Source organism: Clinocottus analis, unplaced genomic scaffold, assembly GCF_023055335.1.
Source record: "Clinocottus analis isolate CAN_PGR_092001 unplaced genomic scaffold, fCliAna1.0.p SCAF_5, whole genome shotgun sequence".
NCBI classification, from domain to species: Eukaryota; Metazoa; Chordata; class Actinopteri; order Perciformes; family Cottidae; genus Clinocottus; species Clinocottus analis.
In genome coordinates this window covers 2,234,446-2,249,445 of record NW_027176207.1, presented here as the reverse complement: position 1 = coordinate 2,249,445, position 15,000 = coordinate 2,234,446, and the positions used below count along the sequence as shown (strand labels likewise).

At 49.4% G+C, this 15,000-nt stretch overlaps 1 protein-coding gene across 1 annotated transcript in view; it reads left to right on the top strand.

The window, feature by feature from the left end:
- The window catches only part of zzef1 (zinc finger, ZZ-type with EF hand domain 1), a 30,478-nt gene that overhangs the window by 5,710 nt on the left and 9,768 nt on the right, over window positions 1-15,000 (top strand). The window contains exons 8-43 of the mRNA XM_068601099.1: window positions 1-117; window positions 343-441; window positions 569-660; window positions 766-911; window positions 1,144-1,249; window positions 1,426-1,644; window positions 2,136-2,227; window positions 2,329-2,549; window positions 3,400-3,533; window positions 3,616-3,686; window positions 3,768-3,882; window positions 3,986-4,154; window positions 4,281-4,402; window positions 4,510-4,632; window positions 5,125-5,294; window positions 5,785-5,866; window positions 5,973-6,174; window positions 6,387-6,520; window positions 6,607-6,850; window positions 6,966-7,045; window positions 7,158-7,248; window positions 7,343-7,835; window positions 7,933-8,097; window positions 8,309-8,428; window positions 8,549-8,710; window positions 8,986-9,118; window positions 10,008-10,146; window positions 10,245-10,410; window positions 10,502-10,764; window positions 11,556-11,728; window positions 12,356-12,530; window positions 12,616-12,773; window positions 13,238-13,518; window positions 14,050-14,224; window positions 14,660-14,792; window positions 14,880-15,000. The exon at window positions 1-117 is cut by the window's left edge and continues 62 nt beyond it; the exon at window positions 14,880-15,000 is cut by the window's right edge and continues 106 nt beyond it. Coding sequence (XP_068457200.1) covers window positions 1-117; window positions 343-441; window positions 569-660; window positions 766-911; window positions 1,144-1,249; window positions 1,426-1,644; window positions 2,136-2,227; window positions 2,329-2,549; window positions 3,400-3,533; window positions 3,616-3,686; window positions 3,768-3,882; window positions 3,986-4,154; window positions 4,281-4,402; window positions 4,510-4,632; window positions 5,125-5,294; window positions 5,785-5,866; window positions 5,973-6,174; window positions 6,387-6,520; window positions 6,607-6,850; window positions 6,966-7,045; window positions 7,158-7,248; window positions 7,343-7,835; window positions 7,933-8,097; window positions 8,309-8,428; window positions 8,549-8,710; window positions 8,986-9,118; window positions 10,008-10,146; window positions 10,245-10,410; window positions 10,502-10,764; window positions 11,556-11,728; window positions 12,356-12,530; window positions 12,616-12,773; window positions 13,238-13,518; window positions 14,050-14,224; window positions 14,660-14,792; window positions 14,880-15,000 — 5,686 coding nt within the window. The remainder of the gene's footprint in view (window positions 118-342; window positions 442-568; window positions 661-765; window positions 912-1,143; window positions 1,250-1,425; window positions 1,645-2,135; window positions 2,228-2,328; window positions 2,550-3,399; window positions 3,534-3,615; window positions 3,687-3,767; window positions 3,883-3,985; window positions 4,155-4,280; window positions 4,403-4,509; window positions 4,633-5,124; window positions 5,295-5,784; window positions 5,867-5,972; window positions 6,175-6,386; window positions 6,521-6,606; window positions 6,851-6,965; window positions 7,046-7,157; window positions 7,249-7,342; window positions 7,836-7,932; window positions 8,098-8,308; window positions 8,429-8,548; window positions 8,711-8,985; window positions 9,119-10,007; window positions 10,147-10,244; window positions 10,411-10,501; window positions 10,765-11,555; window positions 11,729-12,355; window positions 12,531-12,615; window positions 12,774-13,237; window positions 13,519-14,049; window positions 14,225-14,659; window positions 14,793-14,879) is intronic.

The following is a 15,000-nucleotide window of genomic DNA, read 5'->3' as shown; positions in this document are numbered from 1 at the left end:
TGGCTAAAGTGCTCCAGGCGCTGTCCTGCATCAGCGATCATTTGAAGACGGAGTACAAGGCCTCCTCCCTCATCTCGTCTTTGGCCTCCGTCAGGCTGCGGCTACTCAATCGCAATGGTAACGCCCTCCTCTACTCGTGCACACGAGGCCATTTGAAACCTTAGACAAGGGAGAGAAAGTGCTTTGCCGACAAGGAGGGAGACGCATTAGTGGACTCCTCGGTGGAAAAATTCCTGTTGTAACGCTGCACTTCAGTGTGTTGAACCTTGCCTTCCAGTAGAGAAATTAAATGTTAACCTCTGTGGAAAATGAGATGCCATAATGCGTTGGGTCTCGTTACAGGAAAGCCCCTCCAGTTGCACCTGCAGGCCTGCGATGTGAAGAGCAAAGAGGAGAAGTCTGGACCAGAAAACATGCTCACAGAATCTTCCACTGGGGACGGTACAACTAACGCCACCCTCGCTCCACGAGCAAATAACAAATAAACAGTAACGTTACGTGAACTCCGCTCCGGCGCGAACGAGCTTTCAAGCGTAACGGAAATGTTTGTTCTCTGTCGCTCCGAAAGGTTTCCTCACAGAAAGCGGCCGGAAGAGAGCCAGCGTGATCCTGTCCACGGAGAACCAGAGCAACTTCCAAATCACCCAGATGAAGATCAAAGTGGGTCTTCGTGTGACTTCGCCCCTTTTCATTGAGAATTTGTGATTTTAAAAACCCAGGATTTCCTGTGCGTGACATCGCTCCCTCTCCGGTTTGTGTGATCAGGTGCGGAAAGGAACCATCGGTGCGAAATGCGGCCTGGTGTTCGCGTACAAGGAGGAAGACGCTTTTGATGCGGAGAAACATTTCAAGAGGTTCAAGAAGTACGACGCGTGGCACTACAAGGACTACAAAGAGTTTGTACAAGACATGTAAGGATCCCCTTAGAGCCGCATGAATGGTGTGTTTTTACGATGTTTCAGAGGATTATTTGGCGTTGAGTGCATGCTGCGAAATGTGTTGCATGCGGGTCCGTCTAATGAGACGATACTGGCACAGTTTATGTAGTTTGTGTGTGTTATGGCCCTCAGTAGTGTATGGGGGGGGCCTGGCTCAGTGGTTTATGTGAATGGCTGACACACCATGCTGTCACCTGACCTGCAGCGTGAAGTTTCCAACGCAGTCGGAGGACGAGCCGATTGGCTGGTTTGAGCTGGAGGACGACTGGAACGACGTGGAGATCAAGCTGCAGCAGTGTCGCGTTGCAAAGGTACACGCTGCGTCGAGTGCACGCTTTGTCTTTCGTCCTCGTATTTTATCTTTCACCTTTTTGTGTTGCCGACAATTTGTCATTTAGCAGTATTCAGGGCTTCCAAAATGGTTTGTAACAGGTATGTACTTTGCCGTCATCAAGTAACCACACCTCTCATTCCTCCGTCTTCCCAGTTCCTGATGGTGAAGTTCCTCTGCACCAGGCAAGAATCCGCCGAGCGCCTCGGGGTGCAGTCCCTCACCTTCAGTGGGTATCTGTGCCCCGGGCCGGAGAAGATGGGAGACCTGGACAACCTCAGTCCAGAGGACGACGGCTTCGACTGCGACGCCGTCACCGGCCTGTGTCTACTGAACAAGACGCTCTTCTTCATACAGCAGCTCACACGCGACATGGTGAATTAACTATCGCTGACATGAATAGCTTTTGGTGTGATGAGCTTGAAATGTCACTTTTAAGCTGAACTTATTGCGAGCCTCCGATCCCCTGCAAAATGTTTTAAACAAAACTCTTTAAAAGGATGTCGCACTAAAAGACGCCAACCAGAGGAGAAGTAGGAACATCCTCTTTGTGTCAGGAAACGATATGATAAATATTACCATTTAGCATTCCACTGGCCTTAGACCTGGTCTGGTATTTACACGACTTGCACCAAAATACCACATTTCATTTGGGGATCTAACTTCTGTATCTGTTTATTTCTTCACAACCTTTATTTTATTCATGACTTTAGTCCGCCCACTTATTATTATATGGTATATATCATATTATTTCTTACAATAGGAGACATGAAACATGTCCCTTGACTGTAAAGAGGTACCTCATATGCATCATGATTTATGTTTTTGTGTTGTTGAAGACTCACCCTCTCACTCCATTTCTGCAGGATGCCTCTCACTTCAAGCAGAAGTATCTTCTGGACTTCACTGGTCTCGGCCTTAACCTCTTTTGGAGCTTCTACAGTAAACTCAGGGAGATGTGAGTAGCAGGACCGTCTCTGCATCCGTGATCGGGCTCATCGGTCGGCCCACTGGAACGCGTGCGTCTCACCTGTAACGCGGCTTTTGTCTTTGTCTCAGTGAGGGAGAGAAGGTGTTGAAGAGCAGAGTCCTGCTGCTCCAGCTGATGCAGAACTGTTTCCCCATGCTGCCCAACCCGCTGGAGCCCCGGGGCCCAGAGGAGAGCAAGGGGCCGGACGAGGGAGCCCCAGCGGCGGCTCGTCCATCCACGTCCAGCAATGCGGAGCCGCTGTCTGAATCCGTGAAGGCTGTCGGGGAACTCTACACTCACCTCTGCCTCAGTAAGAACCTGCTGGCACTCCTACAAATGGTTGAATGGTCACATGGCAAAAGCAACTGCAGGGAACTTTGATTTCGTGTTGGTTTCGGCGCCCCGTGTGGACAACAGCGGTAGTGTTTCCATGAGCACTGGGGCCTCGGGTCGTACATTCTTCGTGCAATTGTTTTGAAAGCGTGTGAAAAAATTCACTTCATTCATTCAACCATGAGAACAAACTCAGAACAAGAAGAATCAGGAAAGTACAATTTCTTCAATGAAGTCAAACTACAAAGAGCTGTCAGTAAGAGCCATTTAAGTGCTACTAAAGTGCTGCTGCTGCGCTACCTTCCTTATTTAAGGTGTACTTGAAAAAAAGATGTGTTTTTAGTTTCTGACGGAAGATGTAGACACTTCCTGATGTCAATGGGGAGCTCGTTCCACCATCAAGGAGCCAACAAACAGTCAGAAAAGATTCACAAATACTGTTACATTTCCTCATAAGATAAGAACTTAAATTGTTATGGTATGTAAGATTAACAACCGTGAAACAAAGTAAACTGGACCTATGCAGGGGGATAATTCACGATTGTTTGAGTCCTTTCAAATCTCTCTTGATAAAGGTTGACTCTTTGACCCGGTGGCAGCCATTAAGAATAATCTCTACAGATATAGATATCTCACATGGGTCATATAAAGGCAGCCGTGTTTAATTCAGACTGTATCATAACCATTTAAAAACACCTCGTGGTCACTTTTTAAGGATTGTATTCCTCAGCAGGGATTCCATGCATAGTGGCGGCTCGTCATATATCATTACTAAGAAGTTGTGTAAATCCTCTGCAGCATTAATACGTGTGATGTTTGTGTTTCAGTCGTGGACAGTCCAGAAGGCGAGACGTTAGTGGAAAAGTCTTTGCACAAGGAAGCCGTCAAGGCCATCCTGAATGGAGCGGCGGTGTTCTTCCCTGATAAGCACGTCAGGCGGGACAAACTCTTCCACATGATGGTGAGTTTAGGAGAATAATAATGATCACACGATAATGAATCACATGATAATAATAATAATGACGTACTCCGCCTTTCGGCAGAAAAATATTACCGAACACGATCAGCCGGAGTCGGTGAAGGTGACGTTTGAGTCGCTGTGTAATTACTTCAGGTGAGGTCACCGCAGGTGTGCAGACACGTTGGTGGACACGTCCAGATCACAGTGGATCAGCATGTTCTCTTCTTTGTGCAGTGACCAGGATCCAAGTGGCCTTCTGCTGCTCCCACCCAAAGGGGCTCCCTCAGACTTCGACATCAGCCCCATACTGTCGGTGATGGAGACGTTGCTACTGGTGGCAAAAAGAGAGGTGAGGCCTCTTGTCGCACGCACAATGTCTCAACTGTTTCCATCCGCTATTACCATTCGTCCCGCCCTCCCTCATCTCTCTTCAACTGTCTCCCGTCTCTCAGTGCGAGGTGATGATGGCGGACGAGAACAGCGGAGCCAGCAGGACCGTGCTGCTGTCCCTGTTCTGGGCTCTGCAGGGGAGCCTGGTCTCCTGGTGCTACCTGCAGCTCAAAGTGGGTGGAGCCTCCAGCACCATCGCCATGGAGCTGGCCAGAGACATCCTGCTAAGATGTGAGATATGCTTCGAGACGTGTGAGATTCCAGCGCCCCTCTCTCCGGAGGGGGTTGGATTCTGCGTTTGTCGGGGAGATGGTGGACGAGAGGTTGTCAGAGTGACTAAATGCTCTCTTTCAACAGATGTGGATCAGTTCCTGGAAAGCATCAAAGGCGTCCTCGGTTCCCTGCTGGGGAGGTACACCGGTGCGGAAATCACCGACAAGCTGGGCAGCTCCATCCTCGCCACGGTCTTCAGACAACTGGTACTATACTCTCTCATCTCCTGACTTAGAACCGCCTTCCTGCACGGTTATGAGGTCGACCTTGCAGAGCGAGCGTAACATGTGAACATGTGTCGTGGTCCCGGCAGATGATTTTACTCCTGGAGCTGTGCTCTCTGGACATCCCTCACAGCGTGCTGCTGAACAGCTTCTCCTCGCTGGTGGAGCTGCTCAAAAGCCTCTCCAGTGACACCGGAGACATCTTCTCTAAGGTCAGTCCAGCCTGACGGTCTTCATACATTAGTGTACCAGAGTGTATACGGCCGCTCATCCCTCTGTGTGAGTATGAATGGAGAGGTGAACGTGTGCAAAGCCAGTATTTGGGGTGTGATCCAATACTGCAATACTAAAAGTCCTGCTTTTAAAAATGTCACCGAGGGAAAGTACTTTAAGAAAAAATATTGTGATGTCCTATTAAAACTAATAATGGGTGATTACTGAACGTGTGAGTCACATTTAGTTGTTGTTGGTAGAAGTGGAGCTAATTTGAACAATGTCATGCTGTTGGGTAGTGAAATATACACAAGTGCATCATATTTTATAAACTCATGTGTTTTACGTTTACATTCTTAATCTGTAACCGTTAACAGCTAAATGTAGTGCAGTAATCATGTAAATGCTATAGTTCGGTACAAATGCCTCAACTACTTGAGCTCCATCCCTCTGTTGACTGGAGCATTGGTTGCGTCCCACGTGTCCGCCAGGTGGACCAGGAGAGCTGGCACCAGCCCCAGCAGCCCGTGGTGCTGAGGACCTGGAGCAAGGAGTCGCCTCACAACTACGAGAACAGCCGCCACGAGACCAGCATCTTCGCCTGCCCCGGCGCCACCTCCTTCGAGGTGGAGTTCGACGAACGCTGCGAGACGGAGAAGAGGTGAATGATGTGAAAAATTAGATGTTCGGATGTCATCGTTTTGGGCTTTTTCCCTGTATTTGAGTCGTAGGAACCCCAAATTCATTCCAATACCTGTTGTTTATTGTATGTATTTGAAAAAAATGTATATCTGCAAAATAAAATGGCTTTTGAAAGATATTTTGATCTTAACTATGAACATCCAGCATGATATGAGCCAGATTCCCCAAATATGCCTCCTGGAGCGTCAATAAGACACCTTTTTGGAAAGATTAGGACCTAAAGAATCAGAATCTGCAACAAAAATCCCAAGAAAACAAAGACTTAGCCTGTTAGGAAGGAGTTTCAGTCAGAAAACTGTGTCGTTCAGTTCAAAAATGGAAAGAATTAAGTTTTTTATGCCAAAAGATTGTCTGGATGGGGCATGCTGGGACTTAAAATTGGAGCAGGAGGATTATCGCACAGTTTCCAAAAGGTTAAACCCCATCCTCTCTTCTCTTGATCTCCACAGATACGACTACCTCGAATTCACAGATTCCAGAGGTGGGAAGGTCCGTTACGACATGAAGGTTGGAAGTGAGAAGTGGCCAAAGGTAGGACACGAGAACCCGATCAGTCGCCTGGATGCCAAACACAAACCCGGCCGTTGCCGCTAGGTTCCTTTACACGTGTCCGCTGCTTCTCTCTTCGCTCTTCCAGAAGGTGACATTTGACGCCGGCCCCCAACTCCAGTTCCTCTTCCACTCCGACAGCAGTAACAACGAGTGGGGCTACAAGTTCACCGTGACCGCGCTGGGCCTGCCGGACATCACCATTTCTTGGATGTCCGACCTGCAGCTGCTGGTGGCTCGCCTCATGGGTCGCCTCGCTTCCAGAACCCTCGCCCTGAAATCCCCCCACGGTGAGAGCGAGTCCTTTCACCTGAGTGACGGTCGGGCATGACTGAGTTAGAATTTTTGTACATTTTGAGGTTTTACATGAGCAGATCTTGGAAGGTTAGCGATTTAGCGAAACACGCTCTTGGATTTGAGACGCGATCCTTTCAGAGCGACGTCGTACTCGAGCGTTTCTCCGACTGGAACGCTGATGTTTGTGCGTTGCCGTCTCTTCCAGAGATACGCACCGTGAAGGACCTTCCACCGGGGAAAATGTCCCACGTTCAGGCTTCTCCTTTGTGGAAACCCATCCTGCGACACGGGCTGTGTGAAACGAGGGAGACGGACCGCACTAAACCACCCACGGACCAGGTACTGTCGCACCCGCCGTCACGTAGACGCTCCACTCCACGAGGTCGGCGGCGCTCTTAACGCTGCGGCGCTTTTTTTCTGCGCAGGAGACGAGTACGTGGACTCTGGATGAGTTGACGAGCTTCCTGGAGGACTTCGCCCGCTGGAACCCTTCCACGGAGCCGACGGACAACAGAACGAAGCTCATGAAGAACCTCATGCAGTCCTGCAGGAAACAGCCAATGAGGAACGAGATCGCCGCCGGGCCGAAGTCCGAGCAAGCCGTGAATGCCATTTGGGCAGCCATGGTGTACCACACGGCATCCCTCAATAATGCCCTGAAGAACTGTGGTAATGCCCGTCTGTAATCGGTCACGAGCAGCCGTTCTGTTTATTCCTCGCCTGCTATTTCTTTGTCCATACCCGAGGTGATTTCTTCCTTTCTGTTTTGTCTCGGCATGAGCAGTTAATCAGGACTGCAAGTCGTGTCTCGGGGAAGAGTTCGTGCAGGTGTATTCGTTGGCGGACAGCATCAGAACATGGATGGTGAGCGTTATTGACATGGTTCACATCGGTGTTTGTTATCCGGTGCTTGGAGTTTTATTCATCTTTATGTTATTGAACTGTGATGTTGATGTCTTTGTCTTTCCCCTGTCAGTTGGAGATGAAACAGAGATACCTCGTGAGCAAAATGAACGTGCCGGACGAGAAGGAGGGAGCTCAGGATGAGGTTTCCATGGAGACACTAGGTGATAAGTCCCGCCTTTTTCGTTTCACCAGCTTTTGTTTTCTCCTTAAACTTACTTTTAAGCTGACTGCCTGTTGTGTTCCTCTCTGTTGCAGCTGACATGTGCATTGAGAAGAGCCTCTTGCTCTTCAGATTCACCCCTTGCGGAGCTCCGTGTCCGGACGGCGGCGACCCCCGAGCCGCAGAGGGCAGCTGCGCTCCTCTCCTCCGCTCGGGCTCCATCACAGAGGGAGACTTCCAGGCCAGCCCCGCCTCGGGGCAACAGACCGGCGCCGGGTCCGAGGAGGGCGCCGACGCCAGGGCGGGACAGAGCCAGCCCCCTGCTGCTCAAGCGCAGAACTCGTCTTCTTCTTGCGTGCACGGCAGACAAGGCCACAGGGGCTCCAACGAGAGCCTCTCGTCCCAGTCGGGGGATCCGGCCTCGCCCTCCGGCTTGCCCCGCAAAGCCCCGTTCAGCCGGGCGCGCCTCCGCCTCCTGTCCTGCCGATCCATAGAAGAGCCCCGCATGGCGCCCGCCGTCAAGGACCGCTACCCGATACTCAAACACATCCTGAACTTCATAAAGGACCAGGCTCTCACCACAGCGAGGTGACTGACCCTCCAGTCTTACATTTATTTTCCCCCGTTTGCATCATTGTACCTTCATTGCATTGGGTTTAAATCATCCAAAATCTTCCCCCTGCAGCATCCTGCAGACCCTGTCCATGAGCAAGGCCCAGGCTCTGAGCGTGTGCAAAGTCCTGGAGATGGTGCAGCAGTGTTTACGCTCCCTGGGAAAGCCGCACCTCTTCCAAGCCCCCTGCATCCTGTTCCTGCAGGAGCTGCTGGCGTGCCAGAAAGACTTCACAAGGTGAAACGGCAGTAAACTGTGTTATGTTTGTGCTTGAGCTTTGCACGGCTCAGTAAATAGCAAAGTCTTGAATTATGGCAGAACACGGTAGGTTTGCGTCCTGTGGAACAGCTGGTATGTTTTGAGAAGGAACTAAGTCTCAATGCTGTCATGCAACTGTACAGTCGTCGCATTTTGCTCATAAATGTCTTTTTTGCTCTGTCTTTTTCAGTTATTTCTCTCAGTTGTCAGACAGCGGGCAGAAGCTCGGCGAGGAGGTGAGGCGCTCCTACTATCAGTTGGTGCTCATGCTGGTGGAGGCGGTGCAGGGCTTCAGCGGCCTCAATGAGAAGTGAGCTTCCACCCTTGCAACGCACACACAACCTGATTCACTGCCATTCAAAAAGTGCTTGCAGCAGCGACGAGTGTGAATCCAAGTGTGTGTAACCCGAGCCTCCTCACTGCTCCACAGAACCCTGCTACCGGCCCTGTCATGTGTGCAGACATGCTTGTTGCACCTCCTCGACATGAGCTGGGAGGTGCAGGACCTGGACCTCTTCCTGAATATCAAGCTTCCCGACCTCCTGCTCAGCATGTCCCAGGAGAACATCAGCGTCCATGACATCGCCATCAGGTAACACGAGACTCCTTTCAGATCACGGGCCACCGCACCGTGGAAGGGAAATGCTTTTCCTCTTGATATCAAATGCAGAGGGCGAGCACAAGATACAGATTTAATGTCCTCTTTACAAATCAATAGTCCAAACTGATCTCTTACAATATAAAGGGGTAAAAGTACCGTTTTCTACTGCACATACTGTCTGTGGACACGTTGCTCATACAACCCCACTTCAATCTAATCCGAGCTGTGGAGGTGATTCATTTCTGTGGTTTTGAATTAACTTTCAGTCAATGGACAGAGGAGGACGAAATCACCGACTACAAGAAGAACCAGGAGTGGATGGATGAGTGTATGGACGGGATGTTTGAGAAGTGGTACGACAAAATCGATGAAGAGGACTCCATGGAGGACAGGAGAAAGGTACATCACGGCGTTTAACAAATGGTCCGATCATTAGCCAGCAAGGCACACTGCCTCATGTCTGACCAGTGATGACTGAGTTAGCTGCTGTCGTATCTGTTTATTGTCGTAATACAACCCGGTCAACAACACTGTGTGAGTCTGAAGTTTAACCCCAGAACACTGACGTCGGGGGATTTCACCCGAGCGGTTGTGGTTACGTCATTGTGTTGCTTTTGTCTGAGTTGCGTGTCCTTCTGTAGCGTCATGCTCACTGACGTTAGTGAAGGTGGGCGTGTCTTATTAAAGATGGGCGTGTCTTATTAAAGGTGGGCGTGTCTTATTAAAGGTGGGCGTGTCTTATTGAAGGTGGGCGTGTCTTATTGAAGGTGGGTGTGTCTTATGTAAGGTGTGCGTGTCTTATGTAAGGTGGGCGTGTCTTGTGTAAGGTGGGCGTGCCTTGTTAAAGGTGGGGTGTCTCATGTAAGGTGGGCGTGTCTCATGTAAGGTGGGCGTGTCTTATGTAAGGCGGGCGTGTCTTATGTAAGGTGGGCGTGTCTTATGTAAGGTGGGCGTGTCTTATGTAAGGTGGGTGTGCCTTGTTAAAGGTGGGCGTGCCTTGTTAAAGGTGGGCGTGTCTTATTGAAGGTGGGCGTGTCTTATCGAAGGTGGGCGTGTCTTATTCATACTTCAATTTGCCCTCTATTGTTGTATTTTAATATATTTTGATGAGAAGTATATGTCCTCAGGTACAATCAGCTGAAATACACCCGACGTTTTAACGTTAGTGATCTAGGCTTAACAAGCTGCAGTCAAGTTAATATTTCGTTCCATGTGTCTTTCAAAGCACAGGTATGAAAGTACATTGGCAGTAATACTGTGTAAATAATTACCCTGGTTTAATCCACAGATGCACATGTTCATTGCGCGCTACTGCGACCTGCTCAACGTGGTGATCTCCTGCGACGGCTGCGAGAGGATGGCACCGTGGCACCGCTACCGATGTCTGCAGTGCATGGACATGGACCTCTGCAAGACCTGCTTCCTCAGTGAGCTCATGCAAAGTCACTCATGGTGAAGGCCGGGCGAGCGCATCGGAGCACACCTGAATGTGTGTTCTGTTCTGTTTTTGTTTTTTTTAAACCAGGCGGCGCCAAGCCGGAGGGCCACGAGGACGACCATGAGATGGTGAACATGGAGTACGCCTGTGACCACTGCCAGGGGCTCATCGTCGGCAGCAGGATCAACTGCAACGTCTGCGAGGACTTTGATCTGTGCTTTGGTTGTTACAACGCGAAGAAGTATCCAGACAGGTGACCCATCTCACGCCGCGTAAACACACTTATACCTTTCAGCGGTTTACCCCCCCCGAGTCGTTGACGTGATAACGTTCCCGTCTTCCAGCCACCTGCCGACCCATCGGATCACCGTGTACCCGATGGTGACCATACGGATCAGTGACCGGCACCGCTTGATCCAGCCCTACATCCACAACTACTCCTGGCTGCTGTTCGCCGCTTTGGCCCTCTACACGTCAGAACTGAGCAGTCAGAAGCAGACGGAGGGAGAGTCTTTGGACGGCGACACGCTGAGCCGGGCCTCGGCGCTGCAGACGCACTGCTCACAGCTCATCACCGACTGTTTGCTCAAGGGCCAGACCGGGAAAGGCAAGTTCCAGTCCAGGGAATCGTGCCATCGTTTCGGATTTTGCACGAGAAGTCTGTGTGATTTTAAATACGAAGCCATAACCAGCAGATAGTTAGCTTAGCTTAGCATGAAAAAAAATCTAGAAGCAGGGGGAAACTGCAAGTCTGGGTCTGTTAGAATAAAATGAAAAAGAAAAGTAGTAGTTTCTAGGAGTTCACTGCACTGAAACAACAAACATAAACTAATTAAAAACATATATTCAAATCTCTAAACGGCATTAACGGGAGAGCTGACCCCAAAAACTAAAATACATATCAAATAAATTTGCTGCAATGTCTCTTTACGAAACTCACTGCTCACTTCAGGAAAGAGTAAAAGTAGGTATTTTTGATACTGGACATCCCTGTAACCTTTCATATAGAGCCGTACTCACCGTTTCCCTCCTCCTCTAAGTCTTTATTCTCAGCTCACGTAGCACCTGCTAGCGCTAGCTTCCTGTTGAGCGTACAGACACGCGAGGAATGTCGATCGTCTCGTGTAACTCGGCGAGAAAATGAGACTTTGTGTGCCACAAATAGTAGAACTGTTCCTTCAAACAAACCGCTGGCCTTGGGAGAGAAATGTCTCCCTTGTGGCTTCATTTTTCACAAATATTTTCATCCACCTGTGTTCAACGAGTCATTTCATCAACACAATGCAGTGCTGTCAAAACGACTTCAGTTGTAAAAAGTTGCGTCAGTGTTTATCTCACGGGATCTCAGATTCTTCTCGCCTGTATTATCTCATGTTTTTGTCCTTTTTCCCGTCGTAGGACTGCGTTCGTCAGCCTTGCTCGCTCTGCTGTCGTCCAATGAGTCCGCGTCCGACAGTGAACTGTGTCCGGTCTCTCCAGAGTCCTCGCAGGAGCTCGGCACGGCCACCGACACCTCGTCTCTCACCGGCGGCACCGCAGCCGTCTGCTCCCCGTCGTCCCCCAGAGACAAGGTGACGGTTTTTTAATGAGATTATATGGAGATTGAATGATCTCTGTCGGGTTAGTGGATCATTACAAAAGAAGAAATGTAGAATGGAGCAGAATTTGTTACCATACACGTACAATAATGTTGAAAAGTTTGGGCAAATTTTTAGCTTATTTGCATGTTCTGGCCTGGAATATACTTCAACTCTAAGAACAAGAACAGACTGGAGAGTTTCACATGAAAGTTCTCTTCTTCTGGACATTTTAAGAGTTAATGAACCCACAAATGTGAAGCTCCAGATCCTCAACCAGCTCAAAGGAAGAACAGTTTTATAGCTTCTCTCACCAGCAGAGCTGTTTTCAGCTGTGTGACATCATCACAAGAGTTTAAGGGTTTTCTACTCATCCATTAGTCTTCTAAACACAATCTACCATCAGAACACTGATAGCTGCTGGAAATGGGCCTCTATACACCTCTGTAGATATTTCATAAAGAACTAATAGTCATTTACCACATTAGCAATGTATAAAATGTATTTCTGGTTAATTTAATGTTATATTCGTTGATTTTCTTTCAAAAATAAGGACATTTCTAACAGTAGTGTATAAGGATCCGTCAACCTACTAAATTGATGTTCTCCTCTCACCACTAGAGTCAACTTTTAGGTAAGGAGAACAAGGCAAAGGAGGTGGGCCGTGCTCCCTCGGTGGTGTCGTCTGGAGAGGTGGAGAAAAGGAAGCTGGTTGCCCAAGACACCCCGGACTCCTCCAGCCTCAGCCAGACGCCTTCTGTGTCCACCGAGGAGCCGCTCTCTCCTGCAGTCCTACGTAAGCGCTGACGCGTCCTCCTCCATCAGCTCCGATTATGTCTATTAGTGGTCATAACTGTCCCTTTTGTGTGTCTCGGCTTCAGAGCCCGGTCCAGGATCAGTCGACTCTGCAGCGTCTGCCGCTGTGAAGGAGTCGGACGAGAGGCTGCCCCAGGTTCCCCTTCAGGAGCATGTGTTTTCAGAGTGCTCCAGAGAGAGGATCCTGGGACTGCTGGCAGCCATGCTGCCGCCAGCCAAACCAGTATGTGAAACTAAAGACTTCTTTTTTTTTTTAGGGTTGAGACTCTAAAGACGCCAAAGAAATATTCTTCATCTGAGCGTTTAATATGAAGCGTTAGCGTCGTGAGTACGGGAAACAGACAAATCTGCCTCGAGGAGTTTTGTCTCAGCCTTGGAGAACTGCCAGGCGACCAGCGAGACTCCAGGAAGTCACTGCTGCGAGCCAGGAAGTAGTTTTTTGTCCAGAAACAAACAAGATGTATTGCTTTTGTTACCGAACCACGCCCGCTGCTTTGTTTTGTCTCAATGCTGAGCTGAGCCATCCGCCTGTAGCCAGGACAGACGGACAGATATGTCAAATTAAAACACCTTGTACCCAACATGCAATGCTGTTCCTGAAATGTCCACGACCCCCAATGCATTGCTTCAGCATATTTTGTCGTGTATGTACAGCTGACACTTCCATGGTCTTTCCTGTGTCCTCAGGGCAGCACCTTGTCTCTGCCCAGTCTGAACTCCATCCTGCCCAAGCTTTTCCGGGCGGTCATCTCCAATGCAGGCTCCCTCAACGAGACCTTCCACCTCACCCTGGGGCTCCTGGGTCAGCTGCTGCTGCGGATCCCTCCGATGGAGGCCGACACCGCCGTCACCGAGGCCCTGGCTGACAAATACGACTTGCTGACGCAAGGAGAGGCGGCCAGTTCAGACACCCACGGCTGGAAGACCACCCAGCTGCTCTTCAGCCTGGGAGCCGTCTGTTTAGACAGGTAAGAAGAGGAAACCTGAGGACGCCTCGGAGATGAATTGTAGTTTAAAAAAGAAGGTTCTGGACGAAGCACCTGCAGATACTAATACTAACAAGTCTGCACGTGTTACATGTTGTATTTTCACCATTTCAAAACCATAGAAATATGTTTCTACCCCGATAAAAGCAAACGTAAAGATGAAATATAAAGATCTAACCTGTGTATTCTTTTTACAAAGTGGGCTCAGTGTTGGGTTTTTACTTTGTAAAGTCGCACATTAAAGTTAGCTTTGTGTAGTCATGGCATTGGATTGACATCTTCAATAATATTTATAATATTTAATGATACAAACCATGACATGTTGACTCAACCACGGTGTAATAAATAAAGTACTAACACACAACGGTGGGATTAAGGGACATCATCAGTATCTCAGCTCTTGAGCTAGTAGATAAGTTAGCGCCGCTGTTTCCTGGCTATTGCTAACCGCGCACCTGCTGTCATTGTTATTTAGCAAATAGTCATTTCTCTCTATTTTCCCACGTTTCGCAGTCGTATTGGTTTGGATTGGGCGTGCACTGTGGCCGATATCTTACACAGTCTGAACGCTTGTCCTGAATGGAGCGCGGTGATCGCCGCCTTCACCGACCACTGCGTCCAGCAGCTGCCGCAGACGCTGAAACGCACCAACCTCTTCACGCTGCTGGTGCTGGTGGGCTTCCCGGAGGTAGGTCGAACGAGGAGCGCCGTACACGACCGTTCAAGAGGTTGGGGGTCACCCAGACACATTTTCAGTTTCTTACAAGTTGTGTCACGGACGAGCCTTCATTTGTAAGAACAAGAAGAGACTGGCGAGTTCTTTTTCTGGCCATTTTGAGAGTTAATGAACGCGCAAATGTGATGCTCCAGATACTTATTATGCTCATCAAGGCCAGTTTTATAGCTTCTCTCACCAGCAGAGCTGTTTTCAGCTGTGTGACATCACTGCACAAGGGTTTTCAAAGGTTTTCTACCCATCCATTAGTCTTCTAAACACAATGTACCATTAAACCACCCTAAGGACATTTCTAAGTGACCCCAAACGGTAGTGTATAGGTTGGTGTGCTTGTGGCTCCCGATTGTTTCCAAGCTCAGCTGTGACTCGTGCGTGTGCGTCCGCCAGGTGCTGTGCGTGGGCACCCAGACCGTGTTCATCGACAACGCCAACGAGCAGCACAACATGATCTTGCTCAAACACTTCACTGAAAAGAACCATGCCGCCGTGGTGGATGTGAAGACGCGCAAGAGGAAGACCGGTTGGTGCTAATCACTTTAAAACACTTTTTGGTTTCCAGTGTCTCGAATGGAGTTAACCCTCCTGTGTGCTTCCTCCTCTTGTCTAGTGAAGGACTACCAACTCATCCAGTCTCAGGACTCCACTGCAGCCGGCCTCCCGGGGCAGCCGGAGGACCAGGGATCCCCTAAGACCCTGCTGAGCCGCTACCTGAGCAACTTCACCTCGAT